General features: G+C 42.0%; 2 protein-coding genes across 6 annotated transcripts in view; one reads left to right on the top strand and one right to left on the bottom strand.

Moving 5' to 3' along the window:
* Positions 1–132: 132 nt before the first annotated feature.
* The window catches only part of VIM (vimentin), an 88,175-nt gene continuing 66,534 nt past the window's right edge, over positions 133–21,773 (bottom strand). Inside the window, exon 10 of the mRNA XM_050324691.1 lies at positions 133–142. The gene's annotated coding sequence lies outside the window, so the exon portion shown is untranslated. The remainder of the gene's footprint in view (positions 143–21,773) is intronic.
* The window catches only part of ST8SIA6 (ST8 alpha-N-acetyl-neuraminide alpha-2,8-sialyltransferase 6), a 70,090-nt gene continuing 65,684 nt past the window's right edge, over positions 17,368–21,773 (top strand). For 3 of the 5 annotated variants that reach the window (XR_007630037.1, XM_050324719.1, XM_050324705.1), the window contains exons 1-2: positions 17,370–17,487; positions 17,758–17,877. Coding sequence is in view for 4 of the 5 variants with exons in the window: in XM_050324719.1 (XP_050180676.1) it covers positions 17,393–17,487; positions 17,758–17,877 (215 nt within the window). In the remaining variant the exon portion in view is untranslated. Of the gene's footprint in view, positions 17,488–17,757; positions 17,878–21,773 lie in introns of all 5 variants that reach the window. The other 2 variants (XM_050324728.1, XM_050324738.1) reach the window with 2 other exon arrangements.

The following is a 21,773-nucleotide window of genomic DNA, read 5'->3' as shown; positions in this document are numbered from 1 at the left end:
TGGATGCTGGCAAGCAAAGCTCTGAATCAAAGAGGGAGAGTTGAATATTTAAGTGTAAAGTACAGTTCAAAAGCAAAACTGTTTATATGTGACCAAAATAAAAGGTCTGAGCTCTGTGCTTCCATCACAGGCCATTAATTAATGTCTCAGTGCCAGTCTTATTTCCTAGCATGCTTGAAAAAGGAGAATGATATATTCTTTTTGGCTGTTTAGCAGCCATTTAAAGAAGAAAAAGCCACTAGCAATTTTTAGATGACAGACTGAAGATTGGCATTATTTAATGATATTAGGGAAGCCAAGGGGAATGTGCAGATGTCAGAGAGAAGACTAAGTATTTAATATCGGTAGTTTATGGAACATTCTTCATGGACAAAGTTGCAACACAAAACCATCTGAGGAGCAAACAGCTCAGCTGTTCCTTCAGCCAGCCTGCCAAACACGTCTTCAGGTTCTATACCACAAAGTACCTGATTCAGAGAAACCTGTAAACTGTACAGAAAAGGACTTATAAAAGTAAAATCGAACTTCATTTTTTCTTTTATGAAACTTAAACCTCTGCAGACCAGATACATAACTTCTTACAAAAAAATATTGCAAGTATCAAACAAAAATATAATTTATTTACAAGGGAAATCAGTGTTTCTGTAGCCAACGAGCAAGCATGGGGTTCAAGAGGGAGATTGAAGAGGATGGTGTCATTCAGTGTTGATGGGAGCCCTGCTCTTTCAAAAGCCTGTGCACATCTGCCCAGCGACATCAGTAGTTTTCTATTTAAAGTCAAGCACTGGTTCACTGAACCTGACTCAAAGATAACTGCAGCTTGTTTCATAAAACTGGAAAATTAATCGGTGTGAAATGTATTGGAAAACAGAATGGTTATTCATGTGCCTCAGCAGTTTCCTTATTAGGTAAAACAAGCTTTTGATTGTTCTCCCAGGGCGTACAGTACCTCAATATGCTGCAAAATGGGCTGTTAGAAAATGAGCCAGCATGACTTGCATACCTCAATGACCACTTCTGTGACAAATGCAAATGAATATTTTGAATCCAAGGTCAAAGTCTAATCACTGAAATGACAGAGGCTCAGTCTTTGATGTTCTTAAGTTTCTTAGATGTATGCTTCACCATACATCGATTGCTTGCCCTGGGCTGACTGGGATCCAGTGGGGTTGGCAGAGGGCAGGGACCACTGGCTGCCCCTATGATGAGTCCCCTAGAAAGATTCATGCAAATTCTTCCCAGCAGAGGCAGAAGAAGCCAGCATGTGATCAAAATATTTCTGTGGAAAAGGAAGGCATTGCACATTAAAATAGAAAGATTAGAAGCTCCTAAAACAAAAGGGTGGTTTAGGGTTCCAGATATATCATATTGCAAACAGTCTTTCACAGTTGGCTCCACTCCTTGGAACCACTGAATCATTTCCTACTTGGACACGTTTGGAAATGTCAGCTTTTTCCAATTCAATTCTATCTGGTTGCATCAACTGAAAATTCAGAGTGTCTCAGTGACAAACTGTGGTCAAGGCAGTGGTGTAGAAGAATATAAATTAATTAATTATCCCAGCAGAATTAAGCTCATTTAAATAGCAACACCCCCTACCCTGAACAATGCTAGAATGAAAACTAAAGGCAGGTCCTTTTAAATCTACCTTGCTTTTCAGCAAGTAGTGATAATAACATCCATAATATGGATGCAGGAGATCAGGATGCTTCCTCCCTCTATCCCTGAGGAACGGGGTGATAAGAAATTATGTTGACTTAACAGTATGTCCAGAAGGATTCATTTTGATTCTCTAGTCTCAGTGCCAGCTTGCAGCTCAGAGATGAGTGTGATGGTGATGTTTCAAGGCTACTGATTACTTTCTATCCCTGATCTGAAAAATGATGAGGCCCCTGATTTTACACGTCTCCAGCCTGACTGCAGACTACTGCTAGGAGAAAGAATTATAAGAGTTGGTGAGGCTGCTTTATATACATCTTTTCATCTGGTCTAAACACAGATTTCCTAGCCCAAGGTGTGATTTGATGGTATGAGTTCAATCAAGTAATATCTGGGATGAGGATAAGTCAACACCATGTAGGGCATACCACAGCAAAATCCCCATGCAAGCTGGCAGAGTCTCCTTGGCCAGCAGCACCTGCATAGACATCAGATCTTCTGAGCCTCATCTGCTAACTTACATGTCTATGTTATGTGGGCAATATACAAAATGTGATATGCTTGATGATTTTGAAGTGCAGACAAGTAATTTTTAAAACCTTGTCAGTCTGCCTGTGGTTTGTGCCCTCCCTGGGCATGCCTGCTCATACCAGGCAAATCCTCCAGGGTGCTCCCAGGCCAGCCCCAGCAGTTGGTGGATGGACTTCACATGTGGTCAAGCAGCTGGTCTGCCATCTCCTGCCCTCCCTCCTCTTCCCCAAAAGCACCAGCCAGAGCAGCTGGTGGCTAATGCTGCTGTGCCAGAGTCCTGGGATGTGAGCTTCTCTTTGAACACTGCCCAAGTGACTGGTATTTGGAGTGTCTGATTAATGCCACTAGTACAGACTAATGGGAGAACATCTTTATACAAAAAAGTTGTAATAATCTCCAAATGATTTATTTCTAGTGGTTTTTTTTTAATATTTTAAAATAAAGCAACTCCAACACCACAATTCTGGAGGATCTCTACATTGTGAGTGGACAGTTTCACTATACAAAGGGTTAACCCTGACGTCTGTCTGCAGTGGGAGTGAAAAGAACTTGGCCACAAAGCAGCATCCATGAACACATAATTTCTGACATTTACTCTCTAACCATATTGTTTGCAGACATTAATTTGTAAAGATTTTGGTTTTCTCTTCCTGAAAAAAATGGCATTCTTAGGAGTAAAACAATCAGTGAAGGTGGCCAGGGTGCCACTGTCCCCTTTAAAACATCAAAAATAAATGACAACCTGAAATTCTGTGATGCACAGCTACTTTCTGTTTGCTATCTATTATTCATATGCATTGTCAATAGCTCATCAGTTCTGGCCTGTTTTTCCATGTCAAAAAGCTTCGTTTTCATGCATACAGCCATGGAGTAGAAAAAATAGTGTAATCAATGACCTCAATACAGTGAAAATAAACCACTTAAAATGACCTGTTTGCAGCCAGTTTTCAGCAACAAGACGAAAATGTCACATCCCATTTATGCAAAAAATCACAACCCAACAACATTTCAGGGAAATTAAATTTATTTTCAAATAGAAATGCATTCTTTCTTACTGTTTTGAGTGAGGTATTTGAATGAATTCTTGCAAATAAGAAATACACTGGCAGAAATTCGGAAGAGTTTGTTAACAGCCTGAAAAAAAGGAAAAATTGCACTCTTCTGATAACATAACCCCCTTCATAAAAATTGTAGCTAGTCCTACCTAACCAGGAGCTGTTTGTGAGCATTTCTCAAAGTGATGAATGGTATCTCAGCATTTCCTTCTCTCTTTCTCATGATCTGTTATAATGACAGGAGCTTTTATCATAACTCTATTTGTGAGGGCCCTCGCTTCCTTCTTTCTTTTACTATAAAAGCCCTCAAAGGAAGCTTTTGTGTGTCCGGAGAAGCCAAATTAACATAATACGCAGCATCTATAAATAGTTGTTTCAAATTAGACTCTTCTACAAAACCTTGAAGTGATATTTCTTTGCCTTTTTTTTTTTTTTTCTATTGCTGGTAAAAGATACAACCTGGTATCACATGTTTTCCTTTATAAAGCATTACTTTTGTTGTTTGGATTTTGGCTATTTTTTAATTTTTTTATCCAGCCACAGGTGAAAGATAGCCAGTTCCTTTTTATTGTATTTTGAATTTGTGCAAAAAAGAACTTGTTAGAAATGTGGCATGTGGTACGGGCAAATTAACTACCAAGGACAACACAAAATTGTCCTAAAGACAGATATTGGAAAAAAGGGATTTTCATAAGCTGTGCTCCTAAATTTTTTCAGATCTTAAGAGAATTGCTTCCATATGTAAAAAAATTGAGAAGAACTCATCAGCTGAGAAGCATTAAGACAAGGATAATTAAATCACTGTCTGGTTTGAGGATGGTGAGAAAATGTTAGTCACTATTTGGACACCATAAGGATCATGTGGTGAAACTGTCAGATATTCAGTGCAAATGAAATAACAGAATTTTTTTTCCCACACGATTACCAATCAAAGTGCAGAATTCAATTCCACATGGCCAGTGAGTTCAAGAGGAATTTAGGCCAATTCCTGGAAGAGAAAACTCCTAGTGTTTTTTAACAAGATAGTCAAGAGATAATCAGTAACTTAGAGATTTCACAGTGCTGAGGGGTTACACTACAGAAAATCTTTCTGGCTGCATTCTCTTCTCCTTATGCTTTTCCTCTTGGACATGGTTGGAGAGAGGTATTGAGGCTACCCTAAGCACACGTGGTTGTTGTTATGATCTTAAACGTCTCAGTCATTGCCCAGGTTTCACTCTGGAGGTGAAGACCGGGTGCCATCTAACACGTGTTGGGAAGGGGTGTGTGCATCAGCCCTGAGGTCCCTTCCCCACATATTTCCTCTTGCCTTCAGGACAGTCTGGCGTAAACATCAGCTCCCAGAACATGAGCACAGCTTTGAGATCTGTAGAAAACCCTTGAAATTGCTTGTTGATTGAGGGTAGTTGCCTTTGAGTTGTTAGCACTGTAAATGTCAGTCCCCGCCAGGGAGGAGGCACCAGTTCACTCCTGCCTGGCACGTGTGCCACCCGCTGTCTGCTGCAGTGGGACAGAGCAGGCTCAGGGCTTTGCACCAGCAGAGGCTGGGGCTCTTCTGCCTGATTTTCATCTGTTTGGGGCTTTCCTCTAAGGACCAAGGGGTGCAAAATGGTTTAAAAATTATCCTTGTGAACTATACAGTCTCTTGTCTGCATTAGTTGCTTACTAATGGCTGATATTATCAAATACAGCTTTTCAGAACCTGCATAGCAACACACCAGTTCTTCCAAAATATTTAATTTGGTTTTTTTTTTTATTTCTTTAACATTGAGGACCCTTTTTTTTTTTTCCCCTAGGCAAGTTTAAGGACTAATAATTTAGTTTTTAAAGGAAAAGCTCGGCTTCTCAGAATCTCATGACTCCAGTGACTGAGCAGTGGCAAAAACATTAAATAACACAAGATGCATAATTAAATCATAGACATCCTTCAGACTTTGTCCTGAGAATTTTTGCTTGATCTCCAAAGCGGCTAACATTTTAATCCTGGCCAGGGAAAGGCAACCATCCCTAATCTAATCTAATTTAATTTAGGGTGTACACTGAAGCTAACTCATGACCAAACTGTTTGCTTTTTAATTCCATGGCAGTATAATCCATTGCTATATCCTGGGCAAATTACTGATCCCAGTTCACTTATAAATATAAAGGTCATTTACATAAAGCTTAGACTATAGTATTGAATAGCTACTCAAAGAATGTCTGTTTTGTTCAAATTAAGAGTAGCATGTGCATTGAAGAAATTCTATGAAAACTATTATTTCAAATTAACAGGGCTCCTCAATAAATATTTTTTGAGAAAAGGCGATAGCTGGGCAATCATGAAACAAGCTCTTTGTGCAGCCAAGCTCACTATGCTTCTGAGACAGCACTGTCTACATTAATTACTAGTTCCCCTTCCCTGCAACAGTCACTTCTTCAGGAGGAATTTACAAAATTAAAATAGCTTTGAATGTTTTGCATGATGGAAATTCTTTTAACACTTCCACTTCTGTAACTCAATACAATGACTCAAATACAAAACTTCATAAAACAGGTTCTCAGGAGGGGTTTAAGAGCAGCTTTCTTACCACGCTTTAATTCGACTGTCATTTTCCAGGAATCACAGAGCAAGCCTATTTTTTTTTTTTTTTACATCTTAAGAGGGTTTTTTATACTGTTGCCAACCCTTTTTTTAAGGAGTTTAGCTCCTTTTTGTTCAGTAAGACATTCCAGCTGTAATGCCACCCAGGAAGGCCTCCTGCGTGGCTGAGCTGTGTCTGTACTCCCCATGCCTTGTGGATCTCAACACTCCTTGTGCCTGGGCCCATGAGCCTGTCCAGGGGCTTTATCTGCTGTAGTCACCTTGCACATTTATGGCTCAGTACAATAAAATCTCTGACAGCTTGTTTTCTTGAAGGAGCATGCTCAGCCTGACAGAATTTTAGTTAAAAACACGTGGCAGTGAGGGACACGGTTTAGTGACGGACTTGGTAGTGCTGGGTTAACAGCTGGACTCCATAACCTTACAGGTCTTCCAACCTAAATGATTCCATGTTTCATTGGTTTGAACCTAGTCATTCATTAGTTGTGTTTTTTTTTCCTCATGAATGTAAATAAAAATTTAACCCAGTATTTGTTTCAAGTCTCATAACTTCGAAGAGAATGGGCTTTTGGCAGTTTAATTCCCAAAGTAAGCGCATGTGTTGTGACCTTCATAATACAAACACGGTGAGCAACAAGCCTGGTGGTGCTCTGCATGCCAGTGCCGTCCAGAGTCAGGGTACCAGAGCCCTTCACAGATGATGGATGAGTTACTTTGGTGGATGCAGGATTTCTCTGAGTAGTTCCTACCAACTATTCCTGCTCTCTGGAGAATTCAACTGCCTTTGATTTCAGTGGTATATGCTTGAAAAATTCCACCCTGCAGTAAGGTAGAGGGTGATGTGTGAGAGAGTGTGGCAGATATTTTCTATGTCAAAAAGGATAGGAAAGATAAGGAAAAATTTTAGCTCTAAATTCAGGAGAAACTGAAGTAGGCAGAGTGAATATAGCAGGGTGTCCACTGATAGGATGACTCACTTCAGTACAGCCATGAGAACATGCACTGTAACAAGTCTATAAATTATTTTTCCCACATAATTAAATATGCAAGTGTAATTAAACTGTAGATTGGTCAAGCTTAGTCTGTGTCAAAATATGACTTGATTCAACCTGGTGTCTCCAGTAGAAGTTGTGTACCAGGCTATGTAAGAAATAACTCATTTAAAAGCTTGCTGCCATCTCATAGCACAATACGTTTGAATAAATGAAACAATCTGTGTTTTCAGATGAGGACAGAAATGCTTTTAATTCCCCTAAATATTTCTCATGGTCAGGAAGGAGGGCTTTACCTCACCTGTAGTGCAATCAGTCTCTCTGGTATCTTTTTGTACACGTGATAATAAATCCAACTTAAGTATGTTCACTTCTGGGTGAAATAAATTTCTGCCCAGAGGTGAGTATCTTTCCATCAAGTATAAATGGAACAAAGGTGAATGGTTCAGATGTGGATGTATATATTTCATATGACTATATCTGATCCTATTAAACTCAGCCATGATTCCCTATCTGTGTCCCATAACAATAGACTTTTGTGCCTTTTTTTTTTAAAAAGATCTTTTAAATACACAGATGTAATGAGGTCCATGGTTTGCATGAAAAATGTATCATTTCAGCTTCCTTTTAAAAGGAAGCCCTTACAAGGTTTTATATCTATAACAGGTAAAACCATCTTGTTTGTACAACATTTAGTCATTTTACATCCTGTCTAGGAAAACACAGTATCTATAGGCTATTTAAAAAAATTGTGAATGGGAAGCTAAGTTTATATTTAATAACTTAATTTCCTAAAAATGTTCTCTGTGCCTAAATAAAAGAGAAATATCTAAATATGGACTTGGGAATCTAACACAAACTTCCAAATTTTATACAATTTTAACCTTATGATTACAGAATAGATCAGTACATTAAAAGGGCCAAAGGGAGAGTTCTGTCACTTTTTTTTCTTATATTACCTTAACCTGGGAGTGTAGATACTGTAGTCTACAGAAAATAATGCCTGCTTACTATAACCAGAAAAAAAAACCCAAAAGTGATCTGATCCTCATGTGGTCACTGCAGAGCTCCTTCAGTGCTTCTTCACCCAGAGCCTGGGAAAACACAGCTCCCTTCCCTGCTGTCCCCTCCAACAGCTGCTGCAGAATGTGATTAGGATGATGCCTTCTGTGAGGGAAACAAGTGGGCAGCTCAAAGCCCTGCCAGTCATGTCACATCCTCATTAGGACCTCAGACAGCTGGTATCCAGGGCATGGGTTTGTACCAGAGCCCTACCAGTACAATTCTCTATGCTCCACTACATCTGCCTGGCACACTCCTCCTTCACCAGTTTCCTGTGGGATAACTGGTGGCACCTTCTCATCACGCATTAGGAGGGAGCTCATATTCTTGGTTTTGTTTAGCCTGAAAAATTTTTTTGTTTGTTAAAAATGTCCTGTGCCCTCTTTATGAGTTTAGATAAAATACATGCTCAATAAATGTAAAATGTCAGTAAACAGTAAAACAGTATTTATAACTGGGCCAGTCATTAAAGTGCAAAACACTGAGTTATAGTGCTGTGTTGCAGCTTTACGAATTATATGGTGTCTGAACAAAGAAATCAATACGTCACAACTCTGAATTACTTGGCACCTTTTAATTTCCAGAGATCATCTTGCTTCAGATCTTGACATGCATCACTGGGTCAGACAGGAAACAGGCCCCCTGACAGCACTGATTCCTGTCTTGCTGGGCTCAGGAGGCTACATGCAAATATCCCATACAACAGATCTTTCAGATACCTGCCACTACACATTATTCATCCTTAGCTACATGCTAACATGCCACAGAAATGCAATTCAGAGCTGAAAATCTGGTTCACTGTGGTTGAGAAAGGGAGCTAACTCCAACTTACCAGTGCTCCAGTGTGGATTGAATTTGTGGTCTTAGTCTCATTCCTGGTGAAAAAATTACTGGTTGGCTTTTTTTCCTCAAAAGTTATTGTACCATACACATTACTGAAGACTGAGTCACACAAAAAGGAAAGAAGCGGTGCAAAGGCTGAAGCAGCATCTCTTATTGAGACAGATCCAGGCAAAGTGGTTTGGGGCAGTTCAGTGAGGTGCTGCTGTGTCTCCTTGCTGCTCTCTGTGTTGCTCTCTGGTCAGTTGTGAGCAGGGTTCCTTCAATTTTTCATTACCATACCCAACAGTTATTTAAAAAAAAAAAAATCACATATTGCTTACTTGTTAAATTCTGTTTGCTCTTAAGCCCAGCCAAGCTGAGCCTGAGTACATCTGGGAAGCCTGAATACATTTTCTCCAGCTGCAGGTTTCAAGTGATGATTCCTTGCTTTAGAATTGACTTTTACACACACTCAGCTATTCGGTCAAATGCATACTCATGCAATATGCAAACACGGCATTAAAGGCGAAGGATTTTAAATGTTGGTATTTAAAATGCACATCTCCCCAGCACATGATAATGGTGCTTTAGGCATCAGCATTCCCCTCAGCTGAAAATGCCTTCTTCCTCCCTCCCCTCTGCCCTTAGGACTCGGGTTCCACACCAGCATGCTGTCCCCCATGCTGAGCCCTGGTGCTCCTCAGGCACCTCCTCACCACCCCAGAGACTCCATCCTCCCCTGCTTGCTCCTGCTCTTCCCTTTAGTTCGTCCTCCCAGACACTGATGCATTTTTAGATTTCTTCAGGTCTAATGGTGAGGCCAAGGCTGTTCAATAAAGAAGACTCAGAAATGGTGTATGCAAACCACGTTCTTAATAAACTTAGTCTGCTTAGATGGACTTGTTAACTATGGGGTATGTCCAAATAAGTAGTATGGGTGTTACAGCTCTTAAGGTTAAAAATTACATTGGTCAATCTGTAAGAAGAAAATGACCATGTGCTACAGAAAGTCTCACCTGGGAGCTAGGTACTGAATGCCTGTTCTGAAAATAATGCTAAATATAATAGCTGTTATTGATCCCTTCTGTTCAGGTGGCACTCACTCTTTCTAGGCTACATTTGGTTTTCCCCTCTGCCAGACCTTAATTCTCTCCTGCCAGGCCATCAAAAGCACTGGACATAATAAACCAAAAAGTGCTTTCTCTGGAAGTACAGTAATTGAGAGGAAGACAAATAGATAAGTGACTATCTGAGGACCACAAGAGAGACTCTGGCTTACCCAGCACATAGATTTTGCGGGAATGGCAGTATATTTGCAGAGCCTAATGAAAGTGAGCCAGGAGTGCAATATGATCAGCAAGCCCTGTCACTGAGGCGTGGGATATCAGCATATTTACTGAAGAGGACTTCTACCTAGCACTACATGTTTAGAGGAGAGAGAGACAGAGAGACAGGGAACTGAGCCCAACTGATGATGATCTGCCACGAGAAGGAAAATGTCCTAGCTCCCTCCCTTGGCCTCTGCTTGCTGCCTTCCGCACTCCTTGGCCACAGCAGAGGCCTTCCAATGTTTCTCACTCACTTCCTATGCCAGAGAGGGGCTGTGCTGCTCCACAGCTGCCAGGGACAGCCCCAGTCCAGCTCCCCCACCACCAGCCCCCTTCCCAGCTGGCCAACGATGCTCGTGCACCAGCTGAGGTGACACTCTCATACATTGGCATGAATCCCATCATGTATTTGCCCATTTTGGACTCTGATCTACAACTGGTATCACTCAAACAGAAAATTACTTCAGAATGGAGAAAAAAGACATTTAAGACAACTGCAGTTTACAACAAGCCTTCCCAGATGCCTCTGTATCTTGCTGGCTCTTAAAGAACCCTAGATGTATTTCTATTTGAAGGTAAAGGCTTTCAGTTCCAGTTTATAAATGGTTCAAGACGTTACTAGACAAACTGAAATAAAGAATTGTGTAGAGTTTTTTTCCCCTTTTGCTTTCACTGAGAATCCTGAAAAGGAAGGCCACCTTGATGCTAAGAGGTGGGGTGTTTGTTTTTGGTTTTTGGTTTTTTTTTTTTTTTTTTTTGTATGGCTTATTTTCCTACACTATTTCTGTTTCCAGGGTGTGCTGAAGGTTCGGTAAATGTTTTGCTTTTTTCCATCTCTGCCTGGATATGCCCCTTGCCCTGTGTAAACAGAGACACATTGTGCTTACAGAGGACTTCGCAGGTGCCTCACAGGAAGGATGAGACTCTCCCCACTTTAACAGAAGTATTCATGTGCTAAAAGCTGCATCTGAGCTAAAGGACCTTGCTGAGCTGGCTCCCTGGCTCTCAAGCACCCTCATGATTACTTTCCTACACAGCCCCATGACTTCTGGGACATTGTTTCTCCTCCGGGTGATCCCGTTTTGTCAGTGAGGCATCCTACAGTCACAAGCCCTGTCCGTCTGTCCCCACTGTGGATCCCCGCGTCCCTAACCATCACTCATTTGGCACCTCCCTTGCACTGAAGACTTATCGGCATTAACATCACAATGCTGCAAACAGCTTAAGAAGTACCTGATGATGAAACAAGAAAAATCTGGAATTTGCAGCCACTATGTTTCTATGGAGTATTCAACAATGTTTACTGCAGAAGAAACTGTGAGAATCAGTATTATGTAAGAATATGTTTAGGCTGCAATCTGGGCAGTTATATTTTTAACTCTATATAATGAGGTTAATGGCTTTTCCCCAATTTAAAGACAGTGCTCCTGTCTTTCTTCCTCCAATTCCCTCAAATCCATGAGTTCATGGCAATAAGTATCACTTCTGTTGTTTTCTTTGGTAACAATGAAGTAGTCTATTCCTATACATCAGCATATGATTCTTCCTTATTTTTTTATTTACTGTACTCTGTGAATTTCAGCAAAGGAAATGTAAGAATGCAAAAACCAAACCAAAACAAAAAGGCTCTAGCTTTTTTCATTGCATTGTGATCCCAAAAAGACAGTTTGGAGGTGAACTGTCAGACCACTCTCCTGGGTCAAACTCAATAGATAGCCTTCCCTTCCCAAGATTAGGTCTTCATACAGCCATCCCTTTTTCTTCTTCTTCCAAGTAATCCTTGCTATTTGCTTACATCATGCATTTATTTTCCTAAATTGTTGCTCTGATTTTCCATAAACATAGACATTACTGACCGACCACTGGAGCCCATCACATGTATCATAAAGGATGACTCTGAACTCCACTATGGCCTCTGATTTCTGTCATAGTGTATTTTATACTCACATTTCAATAAACACGTGATCTCAAATTGGATTCTTCTATAGATAAGCAGCTGGACACACTGTGCCACACTCACTGATGGAGAAATATGTTTAGCTTCACATAATTACCTCAACCATTGACCATAGTGCCCAATGAGAACCTTTCCATTATGTGACATCCCTGGAGGCATATTCCCCCTTCAGCCATGCAGGCATTTTAAAAGCCTCTGGGAGCTGTACAGTCAGTCTGCACACTGATCTATGATGAGTAAATGTTGCTCCAACAGTTTTTGTCAGTGCTAATTTACTTGCTTTGTTTGTTTGCTTGGGGTTTTAATAATAGTATTAAAAGTCTTTGCTCCTGGTGTATTTGACATTGTGCCATTGGTCCATTAGGATTTGGTTGAGTGTTGTGCATTATTTTTAATTTGCATTCACAGTGTGCTCTGTAATAACTCCCTCTGAATTCTAGCAATGGATGCTGTGAATTTGTATTAACAGCAGTGCTGTTTTGTGCAACTGTAGTGAAATTCTCTGCAAAAGAATATTAACACATCATGTCTTTTAGATCGGAGTTTCCAAATAACAACAGAGAATTGTCTTAGCAAATTGTTCCTGGGCTAATTGTAATGGAAGGATTTCAGCTTGGAGGGAAATCATTGACACAAGTGAATGTTGATGCCAAAAGTTTACATGGTTTCAAAAAGCAATTAGACACAATTATGGAAGAAAAATCCATGAAAGGCAAATAAACACACAGCTAGCTCTGATTCAGAAATTCCCAAGCCATTGATTGCTGGAAGCTGAGAAAGAGTCCTAGGGATGGATCACTGCACAGTTCTTCCCTAGGACTCTGCTACTGGGTACTGCCCAAAGAACATGCTGTTCTAGTCTGACCCAAAATGGCCTTTATCATGGTGTCATATTAAGATGTCTCAAGGCTAAGAGCCTTTAGGAAGAAAGGAGAATGGTGAAAAAAAATAATCTCCCTTCAGGTTAACAACTTGAAAGTTTTGGGGTTTCTGCATTAAAATCCTGCTTTCTATCTAATTGTAATTCGGATCCTCTTGTCCCCAGAAGCTTCCTTTGGAAAAGCATACATACCAGACTGCACCACTGTCACAGGCACATCAGTGCCTGCACTGCTGTCAGTTGAGTGAAGCCTTGCACAGCGGCTGGCAGTAGAGCACTCATTTTCAGTAGTTACTGGCCTAGACTTTGCTTGTGCTATAAGATGCATTTTTGGCAATGAGTGTTTATCTGCCATGGGGCTGGATCACGATTGCTAAAGAGGAGAAGCTGGTTTCTCAGTCAAACTGAATAGAGAAATCTGGTGAAGCACACACAATACATTACTCTGACAAATAAAAAACCATAGTTTACAACAGTGAAAAATTTGTTAATTTTGTGCAGAAGAGGCAAGTCCTACTGTTAGTTAGAGCATGGTGCTATTAACACCAAGGTCATGGGTTTGATCCCCTCATGGGCCATTCACTTAAGAGCTGGACTCGATGATCCTTGTGGTTCCCTTCTAATGCAGAATATTCTGTGTTTCTGTAAGTATGACATCTTAGGAGACTCTGAGAAACTTGAAGATTTGTCCACATGCCCTGATTTTTTTTTCACCCTGACCTTCTCTGGAGGGTGAACAGTGCCTGACTGGATGAGTCATCACTGGCAGACTTGACAAACATCTCAAACCCGGGGTACAAATAGCTGCTTTTAAATACCTAATACTTCAGCTACTTTTATGTAGATCTTAACAGACTGTTTGCTAGCTGAATTTAGTTATTAAATTATTATTTTAATAAAGCCTAATTTGTAAGTTATTGGGCCACAAAATCCTGTCCTTGAAAAATAGTGAAAAACATTAGGGCAAGAAAAAAAGCTAGCAGCAACAGCCACACAAGGTAGTTATTGAGTTTGGACTTGACTTTTTGTTTTTGTTTTAATGGGATACAGGAATGCACTGCTTTTTTCCATTTTTCTTTTGTGAAATGACCGGGACAATTTGATGTCCTGGAGTTGGGCAGACGGCACCTCAGTTTTTGCTGCTTATCATTATGTAGAACCATGTTGCCCAAAACTGTGGGTGGAAATAAATGAAGAAGTTGTGAAACGCAATGAACCAATGACTTTCTCCCAGTTTGAAACACATATGTTTCGGTTTTGTGAGTTTGTTGGAAATTTTTTTGCTAAAAGCGCTCACATTAGTGACTACACTAAAAATACCAAAATAGTCGTCTCACACCAACACCTCGCTCTGGGGTCTCTCATGCTTTGGCACAACGTGGGACTCCAGCTTCACTGAATATCTTTAGTTTCTTTCTCTTCCTAATTGTAACAGTCATCTCTCCTCCTATTTGCAATAACTAACATCCCTATGACAGCCATTGCTTAGATGAGAAGGCAGCACTAGGAAAGCATTTAATGAACATTAATTGCTTCTTAATATGATTTAGCTGCTGGAAATAAGAAGGCTAAACTAGCTCCATGTGACTGGCAGCCCTACAGGCACCTCCACCAGACTCCTTTCGAGATGCAATCCTGCCAACCTGGGGGGGCAGCAAGCTATTCATGGATGATACCCAAAGCTGCATTTTGCTTTTCCAAATTAGCAGTTAAGCAGGGCTGTAGGAACTCAGCAACAAAGTCATGATGATACCACCTGGCTGATTAGTGATCTCTTCCTTCTGTGCAAGCCAGCAATTATCAATTCCCGCTGACTTCAGAAGCTAATGGAAATCAGAGGATGGGGGATGCTAAGATGCAGCAGCTTCTAGCCATGAGGAGGAGGACAAGATGGGACACAGACTCTGTGCACACTGTTATGTCTGTCTTTTCCTGTGTGGCATCTTTGGCACTTGTGCCTTGATCATTTTGACCCTCAATATTACATTACCTGACACCATCGTTTCTGACAGGACAACACCGTGTAAGAGAAACTTGGTCTTTTGAATCCTGCATTCCTAAATTTGAATCCTGATTTACCACGGATTCTCATCTCTCCCTTTAGCAGGGTCACTTAGCCTCTCTACTAAGCTGCTCTGCCAGGAAATTAAGGCTGATAAAACTTAAAGATACTGTGACGATCAATCAATACATGTTTGTAAAGTTGTTGGTAAACAACAAGCACCAAGTGCCAAGTCTAATTTAAACAGATATGATTTATAATCTTCCCATTTTCTTTGCAAGAACTTTAAATGACACAAAGATTAACCTTCTGATCTTGGAAAAAAAAACCTTTACGGGTATTATAGACTAGTGTTGGCAGCAGACTTCTAACTTGAAATACGATGTCCTCACTGACATCACTAAATAACTCATGGATTAGCTGACAGTGATACTTCAGGACTCATGGGAAAACTGTATTGCAGAGGGAAATAACAGTGACGGAAAAAAAAAAATTGTTTTCGGGACTGTAATTCTTAATCTTCTTTCATTCAGAGCTAAAACTGAATACAACTAGACTGTCTAAAATGAAAGATTTATTGTTTTACACAGAGTATTAAATGGATATTATGAAATAGTTGATGCTATCCACTAACATAAGCAGGAGCCATCAAGTTTTACAGATGTAATGGTGGGACTAAAATTTCTAGTATCTGCTGATCAGTGAACATACAGGTACGTTGAAAAGCTTGACTGTTGGCCCTACATGGTCATATACAATGCCACCTGGTTTTATAGGATAAGCCTGAAGCAAGCTTTTGGGAAGTGGTGATGAACATCTTCATGTCCAAGACATTTATGATTCACAACAACCACAAACTTCTTCAGGAGTTCAGAAGTCTTTACAATGGCTTTGTTTCTCTATTACAACTAAGCACCTCAAAGCCAAGAAGACAACTGAGCTGTGCTCTCAGGGGGACTGTGCACTGAGCCATCCAGATGCCTGCTACCCTGGGACACCAGCCAAAGGCTTCTAGCTGCCTCCCATCAGCACCCACAGCACTGCTCACCAGCAAGCTAATGAATGCCCCCCAAAAAATCATCAGATGTTTCCCTGATGCATTGTAGGCATGCTCCTTCTGTCATATCTAACCACTCACGATACCAAGTCCGTGTTACTTTATTATTAATACAGCTGCAGCAGTGCTCTTGAGGCTTTCCAGCCATTGGTTGAGAACAGAAGAGCAGCAGCTCCAAGGCTTAAGGGAATGCTCACAGATACAGAAAACAGGAAGGATAGGGAAGAATCTGTGAAATCAAAGTGTCAGTTGGCTCATGACTGAAAGGCTGCTGTAAGTCATAGCATCTCTACTACCCACTCTTTTAATAAAGGGAGCCTAATTAATGGCACCTTGTCACCTTACTGGGTTTCTCATACCAAAGGCTGGCTCTGAAAGCAACATTGATTGCACCATGAGGTAGAGATACAAGCTTACTACAGAAACATTTCTTTATCAAAACCTCTACAAATCATAGACTAGTACAACGTTTTAGGTTGGAAAGGACCTTAGAGATCATCTAGTTCCAAATCCCTTGCATAGGCAGAACACCTTCCTCTAGACTAGGTTGGTCACAGACCCATCCAATCTGGACTTGAACACTTCTGGGAATGGGGAATCCACAGCTTCTCTGGGCAACCTGTTCCAGTGCTTCACCACCCTCATAGTAATGAATGTCTTCCTAATATCCAATCTAACCCTGCCCCTTTTTGTTTAAAGTCGTTCCCCTTTGTCCTATCACTACAGGCCCTTGCGAAGAAATCCCTCTCCAGCTTTCCTGTAGGCCCCCTTCAGATACCAGGAGGCTGCAACGAGGTCTTCCCAGAGCCTTCTCTTCTCCAGGCTGAACAACCCCAACTCTCTCAGTCTGTCTCCCTTTCAGAGGTGCTCCAGCCCTGCTCCAATCACCTTTGTGGCCTCCTCTGGACTTGCTTCAACAGGTCCACATCCTTCTTACTCTGGGGACCCTAGAGTTCCCCAGGTGGGGTCACTTTTATACAGTGCACGACACGCTGCCTATTTTTATTTAAGAGCTATTATAGTAGCAGTGTCTTCACCGCTACGGCCACGGGGCAGGATTGGCTCCCCTCGCCAGGTAAGCCTCGCACGCTGCTCCCGCCGCCGTCCCGCTCGGCGCCCCCTTCCCCTATTAAAGTTCGGGCAGCTTTATTTCCCTCGCACCGCTGGGCGGGCGCCCCTCCGCCTTCGCTACCGAGAACCGCCCTGAGCGCCGCTCCAAAGGCCGCCCCGGTCCTGCCCTCACGCCGGGCGGCTCCCTGAGCCCGGGCAAGGCCGGGCGGGCCGGGCCCCGAGCGGCGGCCGCGGTGCGAGGCGCAAGGGGGGCCGATGGCGGCGGCGCAGGGCTGTGGGCGAGGGGCGGAGCGCAGAGACCCTGTGGCTGCCATGGCCGCCTCCCCCTCCCCGCAGCCTCCCTTAAATACTATGGAGCGGCCGTAGCTGCGGTGGGTGCCGCTGCCGAGCGCACCATGCGGGCTGTCATCGCCTTGGCCGCGGCGCTGGGCAGCCTGCTCCTGGGCGGCTGCCTCTTGCGCCTGGGCGGCCAGCAGCCCCTCCGCGCCAGGTAGGGCGGCCGGGGGGCCTCGCCCGTGCTCCGGGGCTGGCCGGGGAGGGCGGAGGGAGCGGGACGAGCCCCGCGGGGCGCGGCGGAGCCCGGCGCGGTGCCCGGCGCATCCCGGTGCGGTGCCCGGCGCGGTGCCCGGGGCGCGGGCGGTGCTGGCCTCGGGGTTCCGCGGGAAGCGGGCGGGTCGCGGGGAGGAGAGCAGCGCCGGTCGCGCCGGGTGATGCTCCATCGCCCGCTCTGACAACTTTGTTTTCCCGTCTCGCTTGCCAGGGGCTGGCAAGAGGAGGAGGCAGGAGTAGCTACTGTCACGCCGAAAGTGGTGCGAGCCCTCAGGTCCCCCCTGACGCCCCTTCCTCAGACCGAGAACAGGTACGGGCTGCCCGCCCGCAGGTGGGTCCACGGGGACGGGTCTGCAGAAGCAGAAACTCACCTTCGCTCTAATTCGTTCTTCCTTTTGGTTTGGCAGCTTAATCAGAGCGTTAGAGGTTATTAGAGAAAATGAGTCTGCTTTAACTGTAATGAATTATTTGCTCTTGGGCTCTCTTAATGACGGCTGTCACTCTGACGTTGCTTTTGAGCCCAATAAAATGTTGCATAGAGCAGTTTTGTTAATGTACAATGCAAAAGGTTCTTGCTGAATGGCACGTTCCCGTTATCTTTTATCCTTCTTTCCAGGAAGGTGGAGCTGGAGCTGGGTAATACTGTTACTGGTTTTGTAACGTGTATTTAGTTATAAATACAGATTTCTCATTTAAAACCCATAGAGTGAAGGTGAGACATACAAAGCCTTTTTAATTTGGTGTGGTATCTTACATCGTGGGAGCCCTTTCGCTTGATCTTGAGTCTTGATCTTTACATCAGTGTAGATTTTTGCTTTACAGCCTGTTATTTTACACTGTGAAGTCTAATAAGATGATAGCTGGTAAAATTAACTGTGAAACAAGTAGTGTCTTACATGCAGGTGACTGTTGTTTTTGAACTCTTGAGTCTTTACACACTGTAGGAAAACTAATAGTGCGGACGAGGGTGGTGTAGTCCACACATGAAATAATAAGATGTAAGAAGTAGTTTGCAAACATTTTTTGCTATTCTCTTTTTTTACTTTATATGGCCTTTTTAACATTACATTTGAATGAGTACTATATGTTAATATATATTATGATCAAAAACACCCAATAAAAACTAGAAAGAACTTAAGAATTGCATCTTTCATGGTGACTCTGATGTCCTGTTTGTACTAAAGTCAACGATGACAGTGCAGTTAACCTTACTGAGGCCATCATCTCACCCAGTTTACCCAAATTTGAGTGCTTTCCCTAAGTGAATGCAAGTGATGTTAGTAACCATTGCAGTGTGCCCTAACAGTACATTTCTTACACATTTCTAGTGAGAACCCTTTTGCTCCCTGCCTCGAAATGAAAGCTTTCACAAGCTGTAAGTTTATAGCATATTTCAAAATTAGAGTGAAACAAAAGGAAGAGGAACATTTGGAAAATTCTGTCTGCTGTTATGTGCTTCTAGCCTGCTTCTCTTTCCTGTGCTCATTTTTCCTGTTCCTTTTTTCTCTTCTTTTCCACTCTTTGTAGTATATTGGTTTTGCAGTATGTACTCAGTTCTTCTTTCTTTTTTTAACTGTCACCCCATTCTTTTCTCCACTCTGGTTTGGGTTATGTCTGTGGTTTTCCCCTGGCCTGTCTTCTCACACTCATCCTTGCTAGTTTCTGAGCTACATCTCTTTCCACTCAGCTCTGTGAGCTAAACCATGGAGTCAAATTGACTAGAAATGCTGGCAGAGAGCACTTCAGAGAACAGTCTAGCTAATTCCCATCTGCTGTTAGTACACTCACAACTGGAGCAAAGAAAGTGGAAGCAACACATACCAAAGAGTGCTGAAAATCCATGACATGATTTTAACCTCTGTAAAAAGGCGAGTGAGCTTGAGATTTTTAAATACGTGTTTTTCCTTATTCTACTTGGAGGATTTTAGCACCAATTTAGGTCTATTTTTGATCAAGCTGAAATTGTATTTCTTATGACTAAGTAACTGCAAAAGTTTGACAAGTAAATAGTTCATCAAAAGACGTTTCATTTTACTCTAACTCCTATAACTGTAGTATCTTTGGAGGAATGGCTTGCCAGCTAAATCCAGGAGTGGATGTGCTTTCTTACCTCTGTGACTATGCTCAGTAAGCTGGCCTGACAAGAGTTTGTGGTGCATCTTTGGCATATGAGGAAGGACAGTGAGCTTCTGGACTGACCAGGAGCTGTTACTTAATCCAGAGAGCAGCTAGACTGGGCAGGGAGCCATACTGGAGAGGTTTGATCTAGCCAGGCAGCAGCTGGACTGGGCCTGGCTAAAGGCCATACTGGAGAGGTTTGATCCGGAGAGCATCTGGACTCATTCAGGAGATTCAGACGAGTCCCTCAGTGATTGAGATGAATGGCTTGGACAATAGAAATTAGATTCCAGTTTGCAGTGGGGTTTTGCTGCAGTATCCATGAGTCCATCAGAAGGACAGTAGAGTTCCTTGTTGAAATAGGTTGTACAAGGGTTAGTAAACTTTTGAATTGCATGAGGCTATGTTAGTATATTGATGCATAAAACTAGGAACAATCTATTCATGCAGACTTCCCAAAGTATGGTTCTCTTAAGCTACCCTGGTCATTTGAAAGGACAGCAATGTCCTTTTCTACATAAGAGTAAGAGGATGTGCATGGATGTTTCTAGGAAAGAAAAAAGAAAAAAAATCAAGCCTGGTTGTTATCCTTTTTGATCTCTCACTATAAGTAATCTACACAATCTTGACAGTCACCAGCTAATCTTCTTATCATGATTTACTTTGCTGTTGGAGGCGTATTTGTAACCAGACATCTCCTGAAGAATCTCTAAGGTCCTATTATTCTGTTGCCTCACAGTATTGAAAGCTAATCTGTTCTTTTACTTTGAGTAATTCTTTTAAAAGGATAAAACTGAGAGATGAAAGGATGGAAAGCAAGGAATTGGATCAGATTGTCATAGATATTTAGGCAGCTATTATGCGCAGTAGTGTTTAATTAGGTGATGACCAGGCACCTAAAGTTCTCTGAAGATCTGCATCTTAGTAAATAACCTTGAAGATCCTTTTACAGGACACTCCTTACCACTTTTTCTTGTTAAGTGTTAGATAACTTGAGCAATGTGACTGCCCCTAGACTGTGGTGTCCAGTTTTTGCTTGTGTTTATTTCCCAGCCTGTTAGTAGGGTTTTGTTACTGAAAAAAGGCCATTGTTAGTAAGATTTGTCTAATAGTCCCCAGATTTATTCATGAAATCACCATCATTTACATTGCAATACTATGGTTTTCTGGCAAATTCTCATGCCTCTGCTTAATACCACCCTCTCAATTTTTAAGCTGTAACTGGAAGTACAGCTTAAACTTTTTTAAGCCAACAGTACAACCAAAAGGAGTAGTCTTGCACTTTTCCCACCTTTAGACACTTGGTCTTCCCTTCCACCCTCCTTCCCTCCTCAGCTGTGTCTGTGCTAGCATATTCGTTTGTGTAGTCACAGCATTAATAGCAAATCAGAAAGCTCAGTTCTGCTAGTGCTTATCAGGGAAAGGTGACAATAATAAGAGGAGATAGGTAGTCTTTTCTCTGTTATGAGGCCCAGGGTGTACTATATTAAGCGTAGACAGAAATTCTAGCTCCTTTTGTACTGCTGAGAACATATAGCAGATAAATAATGCTGGCTCCTGCAAGGGAAGTGAAAATAATTTTCTTAAGCACTATTTATATATCCTTTACGTACAAGTAACAGCAAGGCAGCAGTACCCTGAAGAACTTATTCTGTTTGTGTTGCCAATTGCATTCACTTACTATTTCTCTAGCTTACTCTGTTTTTACACGTCCAAGGTAAGCACAAGATTGTTGGGGTAATTGAACAGTGGGAGGAAGTGATTGAGAAGCTATGAGTAAAAAAGTTAGTATTAATACAGTGTTCGCTAGTGTTGATTTCTCCAGTTCCTCTCTTACCAGCAGATCTTTATGAAGGCCTAGGAAATAAAACAGCTATACTTAATTAACTGTGCTAGAGAGACCTGTACATTCTGTCTCCTGTCAAAATATTGCATTTAGGCACTCAGAAGGGAAAGAAGAGACAGGCTAATACCACAATTATGAACAGTAGCCTAGTGTATTGCACAAATAATTTGCTACAGTTTAGATTAGTCAGCAGTGGGGTCCACTTCGCTAATTTTACTGCTTTCTTACTATTTTATCTCTTCATTCCCAAGTGATGCATGGAG

Source organism: Myiozetetes cayanensis, unplaced genomic scaffold, assembly GCF_022539395.1.
Source record: "Myiozetetes cayanensis isolate MyiCay16 unplaced genomic scaffold, myiCay2020 scf1, whole genome shotgun sequence".
NCBI classification, from domain to species: Eukaryota; Metazoa; Chordata; class Aves; order Passeriformes; family Tyrannidae; genus Myiozetetes; species Myiozetetes cayanensis.
This window is presented reverse-complemented; position numbering and strand designations above follow the sequence as displayed.